Source organism: Haemorhous mexicanus, chromosome 9, assembly GCF_027477595.1.
Source record: "Haemorhous mexicanus isolate bHaeMex1 chromosome 9, bHaeMex1.pri, whole genome shotgun sequence".
Classification (NCBI taxonomy): Eukaryota; Metazoa; Chordata; class Aves; order Passeriformes; family Fringillidae; genus Haemorhous; species Haemorhous mexicanus.
Window position 1 is genome coordinate 28,173,720 of NC_082349.1, and position 21,848 is coordinate 28,195,567.

Genomic DNA, 21,848 nt, shown 5'->3' on the forward strand with positions numbered 1-21,848 from the left:
TCACTCCTCCCTCTGGGGGGAGGAACATCTGCTGATAACAGGCTGCTGAATGTCACTGCATGGCTGATAAGAACTACAGCATCCCATTGGGAAATGGGAGCCCAGAGGGAGGAGCCAAGCATTCCTACCCAGATATAATCTGGAGGTTCTGGAATAACTGCAGGGCTTCTCCACTGGATTTCCCAGAGGAACAGCAGCTGCCTCTTCTTGCAGTGGATCTTCAGAAGAAGACTGCACCCTTTCCTACAGGATCCCTGCTTCAGCAGAACCACACCTGACACTCCAGGAGGGCTGCAGCCACAATTCCAACTGGACTGCTACCAACATCCTGACCCACAGGGTGTCAGGTTGTGATCTGACTCTGTCAGTGTTGTTCTAGTGTACTGCATTGTTTGTTTTATCCTTTTATTTCCTTCTCTAGTAAAGAACTGTTATTTCCTGCTCCCATATTTTTTGCCTGAGATCCCCTTAATTTAAAATTCATAGCAATTTGGAGGGGTGGGGAGGGTTTACATTCTCCATTTCAGGGAGGCTCCTGACTTCCCTAGCAGACTCCTGCCTTTCCAGAGACAGATTTTCATCTAAAAAACTACAGTACCTTCAGCTTCAGATGACTCCTCAGTTTTGGCTCCAAGCATATTGGCAGCAATGTTCACCATACTCAGGATAGCATCTAAAAGAGACAACAATTCCTCAACAAGGACATTCTCAGATGGCCCAGAGCTCAGCAGCACCAAGAAATTTGCTGTTTTACCATACTTGCTCGAAATTAATCACAGTGTAAGGACATACTATCTGGTGATTCTATTACACTGGAGGCAGCTGTTTTTTTTTTTAAGGTAAATGTATAAGATAGAAACCTGTATTTGAAAACCTGCACCATAACACCCACAGATCTGGCTTACACTTATATTTATTTTAAGGAGCTGTTAAGTAGAACAGTTCCTCTCCCCTCTGAATTCACAGAAGTAAATTTCAAGAGGTCCTGCTCTACATCAGCACAGGAATTAAATACAGCTCCTCTGTGGTCTTGATATGGAAAACAAACATAATGACCAGGCTTATTTAGAAGCTGAGGAGCAGGTAAAGAGCACTATATTGTAAACCCACAGAAGCTGGCTTGATTTTGCCCATTTCTCCCTCACCCACCAACACATAGCAGTGTATCTCACATGGCCAAGGTCATCATCTTAGAGAGGCATTTTAGCAGCAATGACAAACTCTTTGGGCTCCAGGAAGTTGTGTTCAAACTTTGGTTTGCCTTTCCTCCAGAAAATGAAACTGCAGAAGGTGCTGCCAGAAGCTGCATTCCTGATTTATGTCAATCTATCTGGCTATGTATGATGAGAAAAGTCACAATAGCCAATAGATGCTGAACTTGAGGTGTGGATGGTTTCTTACAAAAATGAGAAAATGAAGGAGAATACAGAGTTGGTATAGAAGCTTTACAATGTGGGAGAATGGCAGGAGAGAGAACAAGACTGCAGAATGCTTCTTATGAGATTGTCTGAGAACCCTCCACCTCCTCCTCAAAGGACCCTCTTTCTCATTCTACATTTAAGATGCAAAATGGGAACCTGTCACATTTGTCTACGTGCATTAAAAAAAAAAAAAAAAAAAACACTAAAAAACAATTCCCACAAACTCTACTCCTTCCAAAAGGGGAGCACTGACCACCCAGACAGAGAGGAAAGCTGTCAGTCAAAACCCACCAGCCAGAACTAAATACTGGTCACTGCAACGTTTCAGTGCATTAGAGGGACAGCTGAGCACCATCAGCAACAGGTGTTTAAAATCTTTTAATCTTAGCTTTAGTAGTCTAAAAAATTAAATAGAAAGTCACTGCCTTTTTCAGACAGTGAATATAAACTTGTAATACTGCCCTTGCAGACAGATCATGTGAATGAATATGCATCACCAAGATAGCTTGAAGACAGAAGTTTAAAAGTCACAAAGAAGAGATAAGCAGTGTCAGGGAAGAATTTACTGCTTTATCTCGTCTGTGAGAGGCACACATGTAGAAATAAACTGCCTTTTCCACTATCTATTTCCCTTTAGAAAACTGTTCCAACCTGTGAATATTCCTAGCCATGACCTTATTCTCAGGAAACAAAAATATTCTAGGAAAAAGTATAAAAGATTTCTGTGGCTCTGATCCACTACAGGATGAAAGCAAAGCCTGACTCCAAACAGCATTAACTGAGTGCAGATCTACACTAGAATAACAAATCTTCATTAGCTGGGACAGAAGGAAGAGTGGGACAGTGCAAGAGCTCCTTAGGAAATGGTGTGTGGAGGTGACACCATCCTGAATAGTGCAGCAGTGAAGACTACCATTAAAACTGAATATTCCAGGATTCTCAGCCAAACTAACCCTACACATGGAGGTTTTCCAATGGGAAAAGTGAGAGGAGACAGTCAAGAACCTTTAGCTCTCTCAAAAAAAATACACAGCCCTTACGAAGAGCCTAAGTTACAGTATTTACAAAAGCCATATCAGAAATTGTAGTATTCTCCATCATTCTCTCTCCCTAAAGTTGTACAAAGGAAGTCTTTATATTGCCTTCTGCACGTTAGGCATTTTAACTAAACACAGATTTCCAACTTCCATATAATTACAGTTCTACAGCACTTTAGTACTGGCCATTTACAGCCCTACGCAACTTTTACATGATCTTCAGTATTCAGAATCTTTAAGTACAGAAAAGTCTCCATTAAATAGATATCCTTACAAATTGAAAATTCATTTTTAGAGCACTAAGAACGATCCCCCAACTCCAAATTTTTAATTATTCCTATGAAACTAAAGAAGAATCTCAAATTGCTTCAGCAGAATATAAAAGTCGTAGATGTTGCACAACAAAATGTCATTCCACTTTCAAACAGCACATCTTGTTTTAAGCACAGAAATAATATTTTCTAATAAATCATACTCACTTGTAGCAGAACCAAGAAGATTTTTTGAAGATTTTTCTTCCCCTGTGTTATAATCCAATAGATAATCTATGTATAAAGAAGAACAACTTGTGACTATTAGAATTTAATCTGTCATGGGCAGAGAAAATGAACCTCAAGATTTAACATGTCATTCAATTATGTCAACTTGACAGTGTGGAAATAAAACTACAGAAAGCTTGAGGTCAGATATTATGAACTGAAATAGACACTTAAGAATAGAACTTTCCATGTAAGCTGCTTTATTTTAGTAATCCTTTCCCACTGTCAGCACGTGAAGAAATTGTCTACTCTGCCAAGTCAAACAGAGACTTAGAACTGTAATTTTAAAGCAACCTTCTATGTAGTTAGATTTAAACACATTGTTTAAAACTTCAAAGGGTTGCTGGAAAAGCCCAGAAATGCTGAAACACTGTCAACAAGTGAATTTAACAGTCAAATCTTTCATCAGATGCAGGAAGTGACGAGCCATCAACAGCACAAGAGCTATCTGAATGGCTAAAGATGCACAAAATATTTGCTTACCATAATCTTCATCAAACAGTTCTTGTCTTTCAGACTGATACTGAGAATCAGCTATTTCTTCATACTCTTCAACCATGCTAGTACCAAATACTCTATGATCAAAGTTTTAAAATAAAAACCTAGTATTAGGAATCATGTGACATAATTGATAAGCAGTATTAACTTTATGTAACAAGTAAATGAGATACAGTAGATGCAGTCACTTAAGCAAGATCAAGCAGCAGGGATGTTTATTTTCTCTGACCTGTATATACAAGGAACCTAAACAAGATCTGGTTTCTCATTCTAATTCCAAAGATTCTTTTCTTCCTTTTAAACTCGCACCTAGACTTCCTTTGGCTGTGCATGAGCTCTTATGCCTCCTCTTCAGTTTCACCTTTGACTTGCTCTAGGAATATCTCTTCAGAACTACCTCCCTTTACATGCCACATTCTCTTTGACCTCTTCTGCCAAAATTAAATCAATGTAAAGCAGCCTTGTGGACTAAAAATATGGTTTGACTTGCAACATTAGAGACCTCCCAGGTTCAAAAGCTGGTTTTTAGGAGCAGTACAGAGGCTGATGGTTCTCCAAATTAAAAATTCACAGGTGTTTCTACTCAGCTATTGCAAACATTACTGACTGCATTCACTTGTGGTGCCAAACGACCCAGCAGCTTCCAAAAAGCACTCACCACACCTGCTCTTTTTAGCTCACCACTTGTTCCCTGCTTTGCTTGGTCAGCCTTGAAATGCTCATGTCCTGCTCTAAAGCTCCTCCACTCCCCCTGCAAATATAAACTATTCCTGACATACTGGAGAAGCAAATAAAGAGATTCAAAGCTTCTTTACACAGACATGAAAGACACTACACAGCAGGCAGGTCAGGCAACTACTTCAATCCACAATACCTACAATAAGTGGAATTTAAAACTGGAATTGTTGCCCAACTATTCTAAAAGCAGACTAATCCTCACTGCAAGGAGGTAGAAAGACTAAGCAAAACACAAAATATTACCTTATAAGACTTAAAGGGCAAAAATGTTCTGATCCAAAGTGTGATATCAACTCCACCTAAAGAATAAAAGGTACTTAAAATAAAACTCCAAAGACCCACGAGCCAAAAGTTCACTGAACATAAACATTCAGTCTTGAAATTGCAAGTTTTGTTGACTCCAGGGAGTTGCAGATTGCCCAGAGCAGAAAAGCCCAGATTTATTCTTGCCATGCATTAAAGAGCTGAGCCGCAGCAGAGAACACCCCCAGCCCCATGCATCCATCACTCCACCAGAAGAGTTGCTAACCTTTATGTACTTGATGAACATCTGAAGCGAGAGAGAGGAAAGGAGAAAAAAAACAAAAAAACAAAAAAGTAGATGTCAGTACAAAGGCTGAACACATGCCACAGGCAACTACAGAGTCCTGCTGGGTTTAATTCAGTACTATAAATGCCTAAGAGGACAAGCTGGGAAGGATTAAGTTGTAACACAACTTCATCTGCCTTGGGTAGCAAGATTTCATTTAGCCCTTGTACATTGCAGATTGAAGGTAACATGCAAAAAGTGTTTCATTAGGCAATTGAAGTTATTCAGTTTTTCAGGGCAGCATGACTGCAGATAGAGTCCTGAAGTGTGTTAAATGTACTAAGTGTATTTTTTCCCCTTAAAGAACATAGACTACAGAAAGTGACTCAAAAGGAAAAACAAACCCACGTAGCATGCACTCTCTATGTACTGCTGCAACTCACTATAAAATACTTCCATTTACAGAAGCACAACTGCAACAAACAGAGCAGCTGATGACAGACTTGGGAGCTTCAGACATCTATTTCTAGTGCAACCTTGACTACGCACTGGTAATTATTTAATCTGAATTAATTTGCAAGCATTTATTAAACCACTATGGAGACACTATCACTGAAGGACTGGAATAATCTGTAAGTGAGACCAAGACAGATAATCCCACAAAAATCCCACTGTATTTGATACAAATTCACTAATCCACTTCAAAAAATTTAACTTTGGAAAATATTTTGGACTCATTCTGTAGACCAGACACACTTAGAACTTGCTTACTTTTTGCACTATGAAGTGAAAAAACCTTTGGAAATTTTACTGCGCTGTATTATTCAAGGCAGAGCACTGTATCCACCAAGGGATTAAGTGCTGCAGCATCTACAGGAATTCTGCCACTTCAGTGACAATGGCAGCTACCTTAAGGCATTAATTAATTCAGCCAGAAAACAGAATTAAAAATAAATGAAATCTCTGTTCTATGACTCATGGAGAATTTCTAGGTAAAGAAGTTAGAAAATTGTCATTCACAGCTACTTTTTCATAAAAGCACAAAGCATAATTAAGGTGCACAAAGCATAATTAAGGTGCACAAACCAATCTCTTTTTTTTTTTTGGCCATACCATAATTGGAAGATAACACATCACTGAAGAGGACCTAAAAGGTCTGTATTTTATTTGAATTTAAACCTTCACTACAACCCAGTATTTTCACAGAAGCTTTTATCCAAGTTCAAGTACCACATTAATTATTTATGGAGTTTTATTCCCTCTGAGTCTCCTGAGTAAAGATAGCTTAATGCAAACTGTTTTGAAGGTGGAGGTATCATGGCAATGCTCCAGTAGCAGTGAGCATAAATAATTTGCCTGAGTCAGAGTTATGGTTGAATAACTGGAAAACTGCATTTTGAGTCTCTTAATGAGAACCAAGATGCAACCCTGCACACTTTCAGATTCACTAAACTGTACAGCCCAACATGGTACAAAAATAACAAGAAATAGGCATATTGTGATCTGTGCTCCAGGGACTGAGTGGGCAACATGTGTATATCCACAAATCAATCTAAATAGGGAGATACAGATATATGTATATATATTTAAAGCAGGTACAGCCAAGAAACAAAATAGGTCAAGATTCTTCTGCTCTTACATTCAGGGGACAGTTGGGTAAATCAAATAGAACAGAACTTTGTCTAGATTTTCCTTAATTCAGGTATCAGCTAAGTATGTACTTGGACCCAAGGGGCTTCCCAAGATCCTCTCAATTACCAAAGTGAGCAAGGTAATAAGGTCACAACTGTGACAAGGATTTAGCACCCAGACAAGCCCAGCTGGGGCCACTAATTAACCAAGGGCAATTAATGGTAAGGCAGCAGGCTTTGATAACACATTTCTTGGGATGCTGTTATACAGATGAAACCCAGCAAACTCTTCCTTCCCTGAGGAGCATGGATGCTTCTGCAGTATTGAGTTACCTTCACATATTTTGCATACATCTGTTCATCCAGAGGAAAGCTCTGGACATTTCTCTCATCTCTGGCATGGAAAGTACCTAATTTAATCCATTTGTTTGTTGGATACCTAGAAAGGAAACAATGGAGTCAGGTAATGAAATGCAGGAACTCTCTATTTACAGGTATTTACAGAAGTTTTTCCTAATGCCTTTCCAGAGCAGAAATACATTTTGTTCTTTCCAGCTGCAAGGCAGCAGCAATGTTCCCAACCCAAAACCTCAGCAGGACCCTCACACAATGACAACAGTGTGCAACCCCTTGAAGCACAAAATCCCAGACTTATTCAGTCACTGAAATTCAGCCAGTTTAGAGTGAAGCCCCCCAGATGAACAGAAGAACACAACACCTGGCAGGCTGCATTACTGTAAGCAGGCAGCAGAAAACTGGGCAGAGCCAGAACTGCACAACAGAACAAGTGTTCAAAGTCTTGGATGCTTTAGGCATCCAAGAAGAAAAGGAGTTTTCCTGATGCCCTTTGAATGCCTGCTCACTCCAGAAAGCAGTGAGGGCACAGCACTGCCTTAATCATCCTAAAGCCACCCTCTAAGCAGTCATCTGGCCAACGTGCAACACTCTAACCCCCTTCCAACTTCTCAATGGTGTACTACTCTTCCTTTCTTTTTGAATAATCTGTGGGGTTTTGGACATAGTTCAGCATTGAAGACAGCTCAAACCATGAAAATGGTCTGAATGACAAAGGAGGGGAGAGCCCACAAACTCAGTAGCATTTTATTAAGGAATTTTATAGTCTGCCACCCACTACCCAGCTACTGCGTAAGTTCTGCTCCTCAACAAATTTCTCCTTTTAATTTTTAAGGTGGCAAAGGAAAAAACCTGCTAGCAAATGACAATATACACAAAGAAAAACCATGTGACTTCACATTACATTACACTTTTCATAATAACAAGCATACAGAGATCATGCTTCATAAAGCCTTGCATCTAATAATTATTTCATTTTTTCATTCAGAAGGATGAGTTTAGGTAACATACCTGTCACTAATTGACACCAGAAAGTCTTTAGGAGTGGAAGAGAATAATTCATGATTTGCAATGTCAAACTGCTTTACTTGCACTGGTTCACAGAGCTCAACAACAAACCTTAAAGACAAAAAGTAAATATTTTTTTAAGAAAGAATTTTTCCTTCTGCAGTTAAAACCTTCAGCCCTTCCCCTCATTATCACATCCTTCACTGGGTGTAAGGAGGACACTACAAAAATGCTGCACCATTAGAATCACTGGTGATGTTTTTCTGAACATCACCTTAAATAACTCCAGGTAGCACCTGCAGCTACACGAGTTTCATCCATCTTGTACTCAAAGGCATCACATCACAGAACTAAAAACTAAGGACAGCAAACAATTTAAATCATGCCTGAAGTACCAATTAATGTATGGTAAATTCTGTTCACCTGTCCTGCAATTATTTGACAGTCAGGAAAAGAAACCAAGAATCTTTATTTGAATGCTCAAGTGCTTTATCTGCCATAAGATAATTATGCAAAACTTACACATATTAAAGATAAATAAAAATATCACCTTAAAATTACTTGTCAGTACCAGAGCTAGATTTCTATGGAAGACATAATAAATCATCTTGTGCTAATTCTGTCAGAGTTCTTCACACACCCATTCCAAGGAGCAACACATCAAGGTCAAGTCAGTCCCACAGCAATGGAAAACTGTAATCACTCCTGCCACAAAAGTAAAGCTCAGGAACCTACCAGATTTTAGTACTGCAAGGATTGAGCATATAAAGGTCCATGTTTTCCATCAAAATAGCTGAAGTGCTCTGTAAAAAGAAAATAATTTGTATTTTGAATTGCATGGTAGATACCAACAGCATCAAGGATTTTTCCCCTCTTTCCAACAATATATTGGAAATTAGGTTTGTAGACTAATATCAACAACACTCTGAGCAAGACAATTATCCAGGACACAATATGCCATACTTTGGGGCAATCATGGATTATTTACTGTGGTGAGCTCTTTAATATAACTCTGTTCAGTTTCTGTATGAAGTAGACTCTGCTCCCATTTTCTGAAATCATTTAAAACGACATAAAGCTCTATAGCAATCCCTCTTTAAAAAAAGCCCTGATCACTGTTTACATCCTATTTTTATTAATCAAAATCCCAATAAATCCAAACACAGAATAACAATTTCACAAACCAGTGCTCAGTTTTAAGTGTACTTTGTTGCATAGCAGTACACTAAAACCTGAACACTAATAATTAATAAATGCTTACCTTTGCCTCTGGATTTGCTGCCAAAATTTTGGCACCACACTCTACAGAGGCATAGTTATTCCTGTTTTTCTGGACCTTTTTAGTGGAATGCTGCCCACCAACAGCAGAAGGGTGCATTGACTGACCTAGGAACAAGAAAATATTGCTACTACAACAAACCACACAAACAAGCAGTATTTGCACTGTCAGGGAACTTCTGCTCACTGCTTTTATATAATGAAAGCTATTAATTACATAGTTCTAGCAGAAAAATGAAGTTCCAGGCTGCATTCCAAATGGAGACAGTCCTGCTATTCAGCTCTACCAGGAGATGACAGTGCTCTGTATTTAGACCAAACTAATGAATCCTGAACTTACTCTTTTCTTTCTCCACTTCCATGACTTTCTTCTTCCATTCATCAAATGTTGGAATGTCTCCAGGGTCCTTCGGAGTTATTACTGATGTAGGGTCAATTTCTCCTGTCTTCTTAAAGTCTTTCTGCAAAAGAAAGAACCACTGATTGTGAATATTTTTCAGGACCAACAATGAAAACAAAGATGAACTTGAAAAAACAAAGCATGCTCTGATCAAGTCAAGGGCAGACACATCATTTGCACCCGTGTTAACAACTTAGAGCCAATGTAAGCAAGATTATAAACCAGAAAAAACATGTGATGATTTTCTCTCAGAATTACAGATTATTTCACTGAAATACTGGCAATTTTTGTGGCTAAGTTAACACATTTTAAATAAAATGTAAGCCTTCTTCTCCAACCCCTGCATTTTCTTCCCAATTTTTGCTTTTCCTCTTCCTAATGAAGAGAGCTTTCCCTGTAGCAAAAATCTTTAAACATCAGTGCTTGTCATGACAGAATTCCAGAGGTTCTCTGGAATTTCTGAACATGTCAAAACCAGCAGAATTATTAAATATTAAAGGAACCATTTTTAAGTATCTCAGAAAAAATGCTTTGGACTTGCCTGACAAAGCAAAAACCCTGTCAACTAAACTGTACATCATTCCATTTCAAGTTTTCATTTCTCCTTTGTACAAACATATTCAGCACACCACCAGATGAGTGAACACTTTTGGCAGACATTTCAAGTGTAGAGATTATTTTGTAGACAATATTTTAGAGGTAGTTGCCAAGTGACAGCTTAAACATGATCCTAAACCAGCAAAAAATGATATTGCCACGGCCTTAGTCATTCTGATTTTAAAAAGAGTCTTATTAAAAAACACAAGGAAGTACCTCACAACCAGAGCATGAAAAAAAGTCATACAGTTAAGCACAGCAGGCCTGGCCAGTTACATATCCCATCGTAACAAGGGCCAAGTGATACTTCTGGGACAGAACAAAAGCACACCATATATTTTACAATAAAAACAGTGGGCATTACTCCTGTGTGTACTGAGGGGATACCAACTTACCTCCCTTTTTAGGTTCTCTGAAGCATTAAGAGCAGATTTTTGCTCATCTGCCCCCTTTGCAGCTGCTGAAACTTTGGACTCAAACTCAGATTTTGTCTTCTTTCCCTTGCCATGTGAAGATGATATGTTCTCTATATGCTGGCCTGCAAGGCTGGAAGTTTAAAGAGTATCAGGATCTGTAACATGGTCACCACATGCAGCATCACACTCAAACAAGTACATAGATAAGCAAGCACATGCAAATGTTTGTTGCAAAGCCAGCACAGAATAGAACAACTCCCTTTGAAGTATTCAGAGTCACACACAACCTGCTTGGATACTCACCTCTCTGGTGGACTGACAAAAGAGGAAGGCTCACTCTGAGGGTCAGCCTCAAGTGTCCCACCAATATCACAGTCAGGTTCTGACTGCTCAGCTTCACTAGAGCTGACTACAGGGATATCAGCACGGGAATTCTCTATTGCACTGAAGGGAAACAAACAACAGCCTTTTTTAGCCTTCTGATAATACAAGGAACCCTGACAATCAACCACAAAGATAAGTGAAAGGTTTAGTAAAGCAACAGTCTCACAGAAATAATTAAGAAAAGAAGAATGAAGCACGCTGTACTTGTGGAAGTGCAATCTCAGCTGTACCCATGAAATAACAGAATTTCCTTTTCCAGCCTGTTTGTCCCAGAAAGGAACTCAAAACAAGCTTCTCACCTCCTAGAATTCTCATCTAACATCTTACCAAACACTGCACTAGATAATTCTTCCCAGCATCACTACAAGCTAACAACATCTTCATAGTTACCTGGCTGCCAGCAGTTTTCTTTTCCCTTTCAACAAAGGAAGCAAACACGAGGCCAAGTTCCCTCACTAAAAGCTCCTCATGTTCCCAAGTCAAGAGGCAGCAGTGAGAACAGAACTTGGCTAAACTAGAGGAGAATAGGAGGGAGAAAAGCAGAGCCAGCCAGACTTCCTTTCTACTAATGTATTTCTTCTTTTTTGCTGGTGTAATAAAAATCAGGTAGCCCAGCAGACCATTAGCTAAGCTGTACCAACAGCCCAAACCAGCTCATCTGCCCACTGCTTCACCTCCTGGCCCCCAGAAAGGCTGAGCACACCTCAGACAAATGCTGAGGCACAAACCCAGCAGAAAATCTCCCCTCTGCTCTTCAGGAATGATAGAATGGGTGGGGAGAAGATGGACAAAGAGTAACTTTCAGGTAATAACTTCTGACTGTCCTCTCCAGCACAGTGATGACTTCCATGCTGATCCAGGCTACAGCCAGCTCTAAGGAAAGGCTTTACTCTGCCTTCTAAATTTCCACATAAGCTTTCTTTAATGGAAGCAGCAAACTAGGTTAATCCAGTATCATGACAGAGCTGCCAAAACACAAACAGCACGTCAGCAACTTAAAAGGGGATCTTTTTGGTACCCTGACTGCTACAATTATCAACAGAAGCAGCTGCAACCAACCCAGGGAGACAATTTTAGTACCTTTCATATGATAAATTTCCTGTGGTATAAAACAAAAAACTTCTAGGTATTCGAAGACTTTTTGCTATGTAGCAAAATCTAACAAACATCATGAATACAAGAATTTATTAGCTATAAACAGAGAGTATTTACCCTGTATGCCCCAAAATGCTTCCATCTGAGGTGCACAGTGTTTGGCTCTGCCTGCAACTCTTTACTGACTAAATAAGGCTGACCACTACACAAAACTGAAAAGCTGCACATATTCTCCATTTCAGTGGGTAGGTGACAGTATGAATAATTATCAACGGAATAAAACATTGGACAAGAATGAACTTAAAAATTCTTTGATCTCAGGGTGTACCTGACTGGCCTCAAGTAACTAATTTTGGCAGAAGGTGAGGTCTAGAAGCTGCAGTGCTCCCTCTCCTTTGAATACTTTGATTTGCCTTAATTTTTTAAAATGCATTATCAAGCTCACTTTGCACAGCACATTCCTTACTTCCAGACAAAAAGAGCTCAGATTATTTTTCAGTAATTTTTCCTCAGATTAGACTTAGATAGACAAGTTACACTCAGTGCTGTTCTAAAACAGGATTCACTACAAAGTAAAACTTGTTTGGGATAAAATTTCTTTCAAAATATTTTGACAAAGAGGTTCTGCTGAAATATTAGACCATTAACACTTGAGAGAGTTGGACTTGGTTACACTTTCAGGAATCAGCATCTAAACCAGCAAAAAGGTCAAAAATGTCTGAAGATATCAAATGCAACTGTGTCTTTTTAAAGACCTTGTTTAAGTATGGAGCTGGACCACAGCTGGTTTGGATATTAATCTGTTCAGTAAGAGACCACCTGTGACTACTGAGAGCTGAAGTTTGAAATAATGGATAAACATCATTTTCTCAGCTTCTCTGCTACACCAGGTCTGCCCTTTCTTCCTGTAAATGGCACTGGTGTCACAACACCACTGCCCAGCATGAACTCATCCATCAGGTGCTCCAAACCAAGTTTCTATTTTCATCTGTTTCACAGCTCAAGTCTTTGGAGTTCAGCACTCCAGTATTCCCCAGCTGTGACAGCCAGACAATTTCCAACAATTACCAGACACCAAGCTGAATGCTTCAAAGAAAAATAACATCCTGTCTCCTTCTAGGACCTAACAGTAGAGCTTACAACACATTACACAAATAAATCAGTGGAGTAGTCAAAAAAGCTATAAAAAGAACAGGCTGAAGATACATTCCAGTTTTGCCTTATAAAAAATGCAAATTTTGGAAGGCTTCCAATTAAAGACACTGACGAAATATCAAAATGTGTTTAAGCGTTAGCCCTGGAAAACTAGGCAAGATCAGCCCACAAACAACATTTCCATATCTTTTCTATGGTAAAGAACCTAAATTTGGTAAAGCAGAAAAACTGAAATCTTAAAAAACCCAAAACACTAAAGACAAGTCTACTTCATTTTCAATGTGTTCAATTTTTATCCAACAAAATACTTCCTCTTTATCAGCAGTCAGAAACAAGTTTACTTCCCTTAGCACACCTCCAAAAGCCCAACAGGACTCTGTGAAAATCCTTGGAAAATGCTACACGAATTTCCATACTACAGTTCACATTTGACAGCACAACATCCCACAAGAAAAGGGAAATAAAACGAAGTACATGGACTCCAGAAAGCTGCCTGCAGCAGAGGCAGCTCTGCAATACACTACTAAGCACTAGAACTAAACTGCCTTGAATGCATTTATATGAGAATGTGCTATCTTTTCAAAAGTCTCGTATTATCAGAACATGAGACTCTCTGTTTCTAAGTCCCAAGATAAAATTCTGCAGAGTTCTTCCTTAACTGAAGGCAGAGGCCACTGCTGAAGCAGCCTCAGTGCTTGTTGACACAGATGTGAAAGCACATTTGTGAAGGGCAGAAATCCTAATGGTAAAGCCCTGAGGGCTTTTATAGTACAGATTATCTAAGCATGTTGGCTTTTTTTTTTGATCATGGCAATAGTACTCCACCTCATGCAAGTGCACAACTGTTCATCCACACACTGAGGAAATGGTGGCACACTCCATGAGCACTGACACCATAAACCAGCAAAACAACTGTGGGGAGCAATCCCATCTTATCCCTACTACACATCTTAACAAGAGCAGAGTAAGTGAGATTCAAAGACCACAAGAACAAAATTGCAAGAGCTTACTCAGGCTGTGAGACTGGAGGTATCTCTGAGGTAGGTGAACTGGAAGTGTTTTCAGTGCTTGGGACTATGCTGGAGGAAGCTTCATTTACATCTACTGAAGGTGGACTCACAGCTTCTGGCTGGCTTGTTTCACTTATTTCTGTTGTCTGTAAAAACATTCCAGGTGAATATACATTTTTCAACACCTGAGTAAGAAAAGCATTCACACAGTAACATATAATATGGAGTTCTAACAGTTTGCATTTCTGTCAGAAATTCATTTTCCTTCTTCCTGGACCTAGGTGGCATTCTGTGCTACCCTGGGATAGCTGCAATACTCTCCTGTGGTCTGCAATAATCATGTAAAAATATCAACTGGAGCAGGCCTGTGCAACAGCTTCCTCAATGATGCATTCCTACAGAGACCACCATGAGAAAAGCAGTTTGAATATTGAAGCAAACAAAAGAAACAGTTCTATTTGCATGTTCCATTACAATCAAATTTACTGTTTTCATCCTGAACTAAATTTTAGGGAAGGCTCTTAATTTCATCACTCCAATGAAGGTCCAAAATTATTTAAAGCCTATTCCATGCTGTAAGTGAACAAAGAGATAAATCACTTTTCACTTTTGAGTGTTTAGCAGTCTTGAGTCTTATTTATTCTAGGACTTCAGTTTTCATAACCACACTCAAAACAAGGCTTTGTGAATCTGAAAGAGCATATAACCACTGAAACAGGTCAGATTAACTCCTGCAGCAAAAGGAAATATTATTGTACAAAAATCTCTTGTCAATAGCTACATTACTCTAAGTCATCTCACTAAACATGAAGGGGTCAGGAAGTTTTAACAGATTTAAACACCCAAACAATGAAATAAATATTCTGAAGTATGTCCTATGTATGTCTTGTAATCTACAAAACAAAAATATGTAATCAAATTAATAATCTTTAACAGTTGGTTTCTAACATTTAACACCAAGCACTGACTTAACAGTGTCAATGGCAGAGAGCTGAGATACAACCCTTTTCCCATTTTAACAAATGAAATGAAAATGAGAGAAGCCATGAAGGACCAGAGCTAAAATGGACTGCTATAATCACCAAGCCTGATCTACACAAAAGACCTCACACAAAAGACTTCTTATGTTTTATTTATAAACAGACATCCATACCCACAACATCCAATTTTAATTTATCTTGGAAAGTTTTCAGTCACAACCTCCAAATACTAAATTAGTCATTATTTATGCCCATGGAAAATGCAAGGTCTGTTAGCTCACACATTTTCTCTTTTACTGGAAACACGAGTCTGACAGCTACCCAGTGCACAGGTGAAATGTGAGAGATGGTTACTATGAACTTTAGATAACCAAAATGAAAGACTGAAATCCAAGAAGCATTTGAAGACTGTATGAAGACAGTGAATGAAACAAAAGCCTTGCCTGGTCAGATTTTGTCAAGTCATTGAGCAGCTCTTCCATAGAGTAACTCCGTGTGCTCGAGTCCTCAGGCTCCAGGCTGGGAGCAGCCTCTCCCCCCTGGGGGATTGAAGGTAAAACATCAGTCAGTCTGCAGCCACAGGCTTCCATGCTCAGCCAGAGCAGCTACCCATGGGACACACTGAACAGCAGCACTTCTTTCACCAGCACAGCAACAAGAAACTAAGCTTCACTAATCTTCAGAACCACTGCCTGCCCACCTATGTTTCAAATCTCATCTGCACAAAGACTAAAGCAAGGTAAAATGATTCAGTTAAATCTTCTCTGAAAAGACCACTTTACACTGTCTTAATTCAGTTTGTTTGCTAAGGAGAGTTCCTCATTCTACTATGACTTCACATGTTGACAAACCCTCCCCTATCTCCCTGCTGCCCAAAAGAGGAGAAAAAGAAAATTCTAAGCTGACTTGCATCAGACAACCATTAGAAAATTACACGTGGCACATTTCAGTTGCAGCAGTCTTATCAGCAGAAAAACAGTAATTACACAAATCTGCCAGAACCTTGTAAAGCAACCTTTTCTTCTACAGCTAAAAATTCACCATCAAGTGCAGTGAATTCACAAAATAAAAAGTATCAGCACTTCAGGAGAAAAAAGTTTTAAACCCACCAGACCAAAACTAGCAAGAATTTACACTTGCCTTTCAAACTTTAAGTCACGGCTACAAAATATGCAAGCTGGTTTTGAGCAGTCCTTTAAAATACAGCACAAAATGTGGTAGAAATTCATACCCATTTTGTTTTCTAAGGGCTATCTAAAATCCTGTGGCCAAATACTGCAAATGCCAGTGTTCAGACCCAAAATGGGCTGCTGTGCTATACAACACTACGTGGTATTAATTTGAGAGAATTAAGGCATCCACTGAAGTGCAGGAGCTACAAATCTGAGCTGACAAACCTTAGAGACAACTGAGCAACATTTTCCCCAAATACTATTAACTCACATCCCAGTCCCTAAGATGAAATAGCATCAATGGCTGAAGAGACAACTGATCTAAGGCAAACTGATCAAGGGCTGCAAAACTGCTCCTCTGGAGCAGGACAGCTCCAGCAGCCTAATTAGGAGTAATAGACACCTGCTTAAGATTTCTCATCTACCCAAGAGATGATCTTTAATGAGTGAAAACAACAGCCTAACATTAATTTTCACATCTTTGGGTTTAAGTTCAGAAATCTGCTTACCTATGCATCCACATTAACAGAATGAAAGGAAGAATGCTGCAGAGTAGGAAGTCATTTACCAGTGGCTTCCCAGTCTCAAAGCTTACTTAATCTTTCCAGTATTATTGCATCAGACATTAAATTCAAGCAGAACTTCTTTTTAGGCAGCCAGATGAACAGGAATGCTATTTGGCTGCACAAGCTGGCAAAAAAATAGAGCTACCCTAGTGCAATGCTTAAGAAACCTACAATATTTAAAGGGATTTTTTATGGTCAGGGAGCTCTCCACTTAAGTCAGCTAGAATGCTCCATACACATTTTCAAAGTCTGTTGTGGCATATAAAAGCTTTTTTGGAATGAGGACTGTGATCAACACTACTACAGATTGCTGGAGGAAACAGGAAAACCAATGTATCAATACTACCCCCCCTGTTTAGAACAGGACTGATTCTGTACCTGGGTAAATAAATCAATGAATGGAATTACCATGATTTTCTAACTCAATAGCTTGGGAACTCACTATGCAATGCAAGATGCAGAAACTTGCCACGAGTTAATCAGGGTGGGACAATTACACTCAATTAAACTAAAGTGCTGAGTAAAGTAAAAATGAAAGGGACCACAGCTTATTTATTATTCCTTTCAGAAACACATTTTAGCCTTCTTAATTTTCATTGAACAGAAGGAATGCAAAGTGATAAATACTGACTTGAACCAAATAATCTTCAATCTTCTCTTTAGGATAACAATCATCTGTACATTGTTTTTAATACAACACAGATGGAAGTGGCATCATGTGGCCTAGACTTACCCAGCCCATCACCTCCTATTGTGGCTCTACAGAGCCTCACACTTCCCCAATGCCCACTTCTAACATCTGGCCCCCAAATTAAAAAGAAAAAACCAAAGCCATCAGAAGCTTTGCTATTCATTCCTTCTCTTGCCCCAAACTATCCACCTGAATTGTTGCATGACTGCAACAAATGAAGTAAAGGAGAATAAAAACGTGGGAAGATATCACTGCTCAAAGAACAACTGAGTACATCAAACATGGTGGCCAAGAAGACCCTATGAAGAATTTCATTTAACAATTTAATATTTAGTCAGAATGAGTAATCAGCATGATGTGTTCAGCATACCTTTTCCTGGACATTTTCATCCTCACTGGCCAGGGCACAAGCATCACCTGAAGCATACTGCACCGCTGATGAGAGAGTGTCTTTACAAAAGACATTCCAAACAGGAAGCCTATAAAAGAAGTCAAAAAGCTTTATTTAAAATGAAATTTTAGAATTCCTGCAGCATTGTCTCCCTCAATCTTCTTCAGCTGTTCCCATGAGGCATCTTAAAAATACAAGTACAGTTCAGGGATAATCATTCATAAAATCCATTTGAGGATTTACTAGAAGTAGTTAGCAACAGAAAACAACATAAATTTACTACTTCCAAAAGAAAAAAGTATCACCAAACCAGATCCTGGAGTGTCACCACATCAAAAAGTGAAAGCTGGCACAAATTAGCTAAGTTACAGCAAGTTAGGAACAACTTGAATCAACATCCTTTGTCATAAAGCAATGAGATATTTTTAGCAATCATTATTACTAAGCAAAAACTTCAGCCACAGACTAGAAAGCAAAATCTCCTTAATCCCCTGTACAGAGCCTACCTGAGAAGGTTTCATATAGTCAACACCACCAAGCCCATTTAAGAAAATTAGAGAAAATAAGTACACAAAAAGAAAAAGCCCTAGGCAAAACCTCCCATGAGGTTTGTGTTGTACTTTTTTCCACCAGCTTTAGTTGTCAGCAGAAATGGATTTATTTCTGCAGAACACTTCTACAAGCACTTGTACTAGAAGGCATCTTTTCTTTCTCTTCATACATGGTCCCTCCACATTCTAGGGAGCATTTGCACAGTGAATCATCAGGCTTGGAGGTCCAAAGGTTTTCACCCTGATTTCAATCAAGGCCAGCAGAACATGAAGCAAACTGAGCTTTTATGGAGTCTTCAACAATGCTGGAACAACAGCTAGCCACCACTTTAAACACAAACATTTTCCATTCAGGAAATGCTGTTTACATAACAATCAGGTGATTGGAATGACCTCTTGTGAACAAACACAAACATCACCCTGCACCCTGAAAACAAGAGCCTCCTTCTCCTCAGAGGAGAGAAAGGGCTATAGCACAGAAAAATCTGCAGGCAGCAACCTTCTGACAATGGTTTTGAGAAATGAAACAGTCTTAACATTAATCATAACAGTAAGATTATTAGTAGGTCATTATTCACTTACACAATTGGGATCAGTACTGCTTGGAATTTGAATTACCAGCTCTCTTCAAAACTTGAATATCAACTTTATTGGGAAGTCTGTGCAGTGTAGACTCCCCCACCAAGAAGAAGCCCATGAAACAACAGACCACAAACAAGTCCTAAAATTTTAAGTTTCATGCATATATATATATATATATATATATATATATATTTTTTTTTTTTTTTTTTTTTTTTTTTTTCACACACACACATACTTTTTCATTGGCTCTCTCCACAGCAGAGACAGTGAACAAAGAACTTGTAGGATCTGACATATTATTATGGAGATGAACAAGAGAGGTGCTCCACCTCAGTCTCAGCCCCAAAGCACCTCAGTAATTTATCTTCTTTTTGAGGTAGCTTCTTTCCTCTATACTAAATGGAAGCCTTTAAGTCAGGCAGAAGCAGCTACAGTTAGTGGAAAATAAAGAACTGAATGTAAAGTATGAAAATAGCAATAACCACATATTGTGGCAGGTACAAAGTCTCACATCTCAGTTGAGAATTAGGCATAAGCTTCTCATGTAAATTCCCATCCCATCATGTAGTTACCTGTTGTACTGAGTTTTCCATCAAACCTCTGTCCTACCCTGTGCACAAGAGGCTCATTTCAGAGCATGAATGAAATGTTACCAGATTTCTATGGCCTTATTACTTAGCTCTCACTTGGAAAAATTAGTTATGCAAATATTTTGAGTCATTTATATTTCTGAAAAGGGGTTTCAATCATTTCATGGTGAAATTCCCAAGCTCTTAACGCCAGTACCTCTCTTTTGAGATATAAGAACTCCCTGTTACTTCATAAAAATACACCAGAAACATCAAATATTATAGAGAATCATCCCACTCCTTCATTACTCAGGCACAGGCATTTGTTTCCCATTTTGCCTCCACTCTGGGGAGCACCTCGGGTGAGCTGCACAGAACAGCAGTAACTCCTTGGGGGCAGAAAAGGAAAGATTTCAATGGCTGTGAATTGGCATTTTAAAACACAAAGGTCTACCCTCACAAATGCATGAATAACTCCTTTAGTACAAAAAGCACAGAAGGCATATATTTCTTACCTTAATCTATTGAGATTTCATGCAAGAAATCAGGCATTATCAGGTCACAAACACAGATTTTAGAAGAATGCAGACTGGCAGCTCAGATTTAAGTTACACTGACATGATCTGTGTCCAATGTCTTACTTATTTTCCAAAATTCTTCTTGGTCTACTCCCCAACTCCAACATTATACCTCAAGTCTCCCAAAAGCCCTCCAAGCTAGGGAGGGGACTGAGAACTCTTTTTGTGTGTGCCTGCACCCACAGGAAAACATAATCCCTTCCTGCAGCAGAGCATGCAGCTCACAGGATGCATCACTCAAGTGCCAGCAAACTCTGACATAGCACTCAGAAGACAGACTCACATGAGACCAGCCAGACTGGGAGAAGTCAAGTTAATAATCTTATCAACACAACCAGTAGTAGTTTTTTTTCTTCTGACTTTTAATATTTTGAATATTAATTCAAAAGGCCTCTTTAGCTGAAAAGGAGAGACCTCACAATAAAGATAAATTGCCAAATGGCACAGCACCTCTGTTAACCATCAAAAAAAAACCAAACAAAGAAACCAAGTGTTAACTTACAGAGAGCAAAATTTCACTTGAGTTTAATTGACTTGCAGTGTACACCCAGTGGAAGTACAGCAGTTTCTGCACACACTAATCTGTCTTTCCCTGCCTTGTGACCCAGGAGTGGGATCTGAATGCTGACTCAGAACTGAGCAGACCTAATGCCCAAATGAGATCAGTCCCTAGAGACACTGTCTCAGGTACGAGATACATCTTCAAATGAAGAGATTGCTCCAAACACATAACCCACAGCTGCTGACTTACGTGGATACTGAAGTTTTCAACAGTTCCATTTTTGTAAGCATGACTCAAAACACCACCTGCTATTAAATCTCATCAAGAACAAAGGAACTTCAGCATGACTCTTTGTCCTATCATTAATGCAGTTTTAAAGCCATTTTCTCTAATAACACCACGAACTTTCCAGCTTAATGTGCAAAAAACCCAAAAGCAAATGCTACAAGTTCAGACAAAGCAGCAGGGGTGGGTGGGGGAATCTTTACTCTTCTCAGGGCAGGCTGATACTGTGGTTGCCCACTGAAGCAGAAATGCTGCTCAGCCCTATCTGGATGGTTCACTGCACTCACTGCTACACAAATTGGCCATGCTCTGCTGATGAACCTTCTGCTTTTGAAAAGGAACACACTGAAATTCAAAAGTACAGGTGGTTTTGAAATTGCAGTGTAATTTCATGTGAAAGACGATCCAGTTCTGATTTAGCTGAAACTCTTCAAGTAATTGTGACGAAGGCTGCAGAAAACTACCAGAGATAATGACGCTATGGATAACTGTTCTGACAGGCATAAAAATCAATCATACGAATTACAGCTAAAAAAAATCCAAAATATGAAGGTAAGAGGAGTTTTTCCACAATTTGATCAGAGAGAAACAGCTTAGGCTTTCCTTTCCAAAGACTTCATACAACACTGACACACAGCTTCAGTTCGAACACATCTGTCCTCAAAATTATTAGTTTCATAAAGTCTCCCAAAACAAGACCTATTTCTGGACACTGGAGAGTGAAGCAGTTCAGAACAGTTTACATTTGGCACCTGCAAGACAGAGGAATTTGAAGCAAAGGGAAAAAAGGAATTTATCACCAGCGCACCAATTCCAAGCCCTGCCTGCAGGGGAACCACTGACAGACCCCAGAGCGCTGCGTTACCAACAGTGCAGATGTGCCAGTGCCCA

At 39.2% G+C, this 21,848-nt stretch overlaps 1 protein-coding gene across 2 annotated transcripts in view; it reads right to left on the bottom strand.

Annotated features, from left to right (window-relative positions):
• The window catches only part of SUCO (SUN domain containing ossification factor), a 39,776-nt gene that overhangs the window by 10,604 nt on the left and 7,324 nt on the right, over positions 1-21,848 (bottom strand). Inside the window, exons 2-16 of one of the 2 annotated variants that reach the window (XM_059854651.1) lie at positions 17,870-17,978; positions 15,514-15,609; positions 14,091-14,236; positions 10,750-10,890; positions 10,426-10,576; positions 9,374-9,494; positions 9,017-9,141; positions 8,491-8,558; positions 7,759-7,866; positions 6,727-6,832; positions 4,763-4,783; positions 4,477-4,532; positions 3,481-3,572; positions 2,938-3,003; positions 599-673 (exon numbers count right to left, since the gene is read on the bottom strand). In XM_059854651.1, the coding sequence (XP_059710634.1) occupies positions 599-673; positions 2,938-3,003; positions 3,481-3,572; positions 4,477-4,532; positions 4,763-4,783; positions 6,727-6,832; positions 7,759-7,866; positions 8,491-8,558; positions 9,017-9,141; positions 9,374-9,494; positions 10,426-10,576; positions 10,750-10,890; positions 14,091-14,236; positions 15,514-15,609; positions 17,870-17,978 (1,481 nt within the window). The remainder of the gene's footprint in view (positions 1-598; positions 674-2,937; positions 3,004-3,480; positions 3,573-4,476; positions 4,533-4,762; positions 4,784-6,726; positions 6,833-7,758; positions 7,867-8,490; positions 8,559-9,016; positions 9,142-9,373; positions 9,495-10,425; positions 10,577-10,749; positions 10,891-14,090; positions 14,237-15,513; positions 15,610-17,869; positions 17,979-21,848) is intronic. The other variant, XM_059854653.1, reaches the window with a different exon arrangement.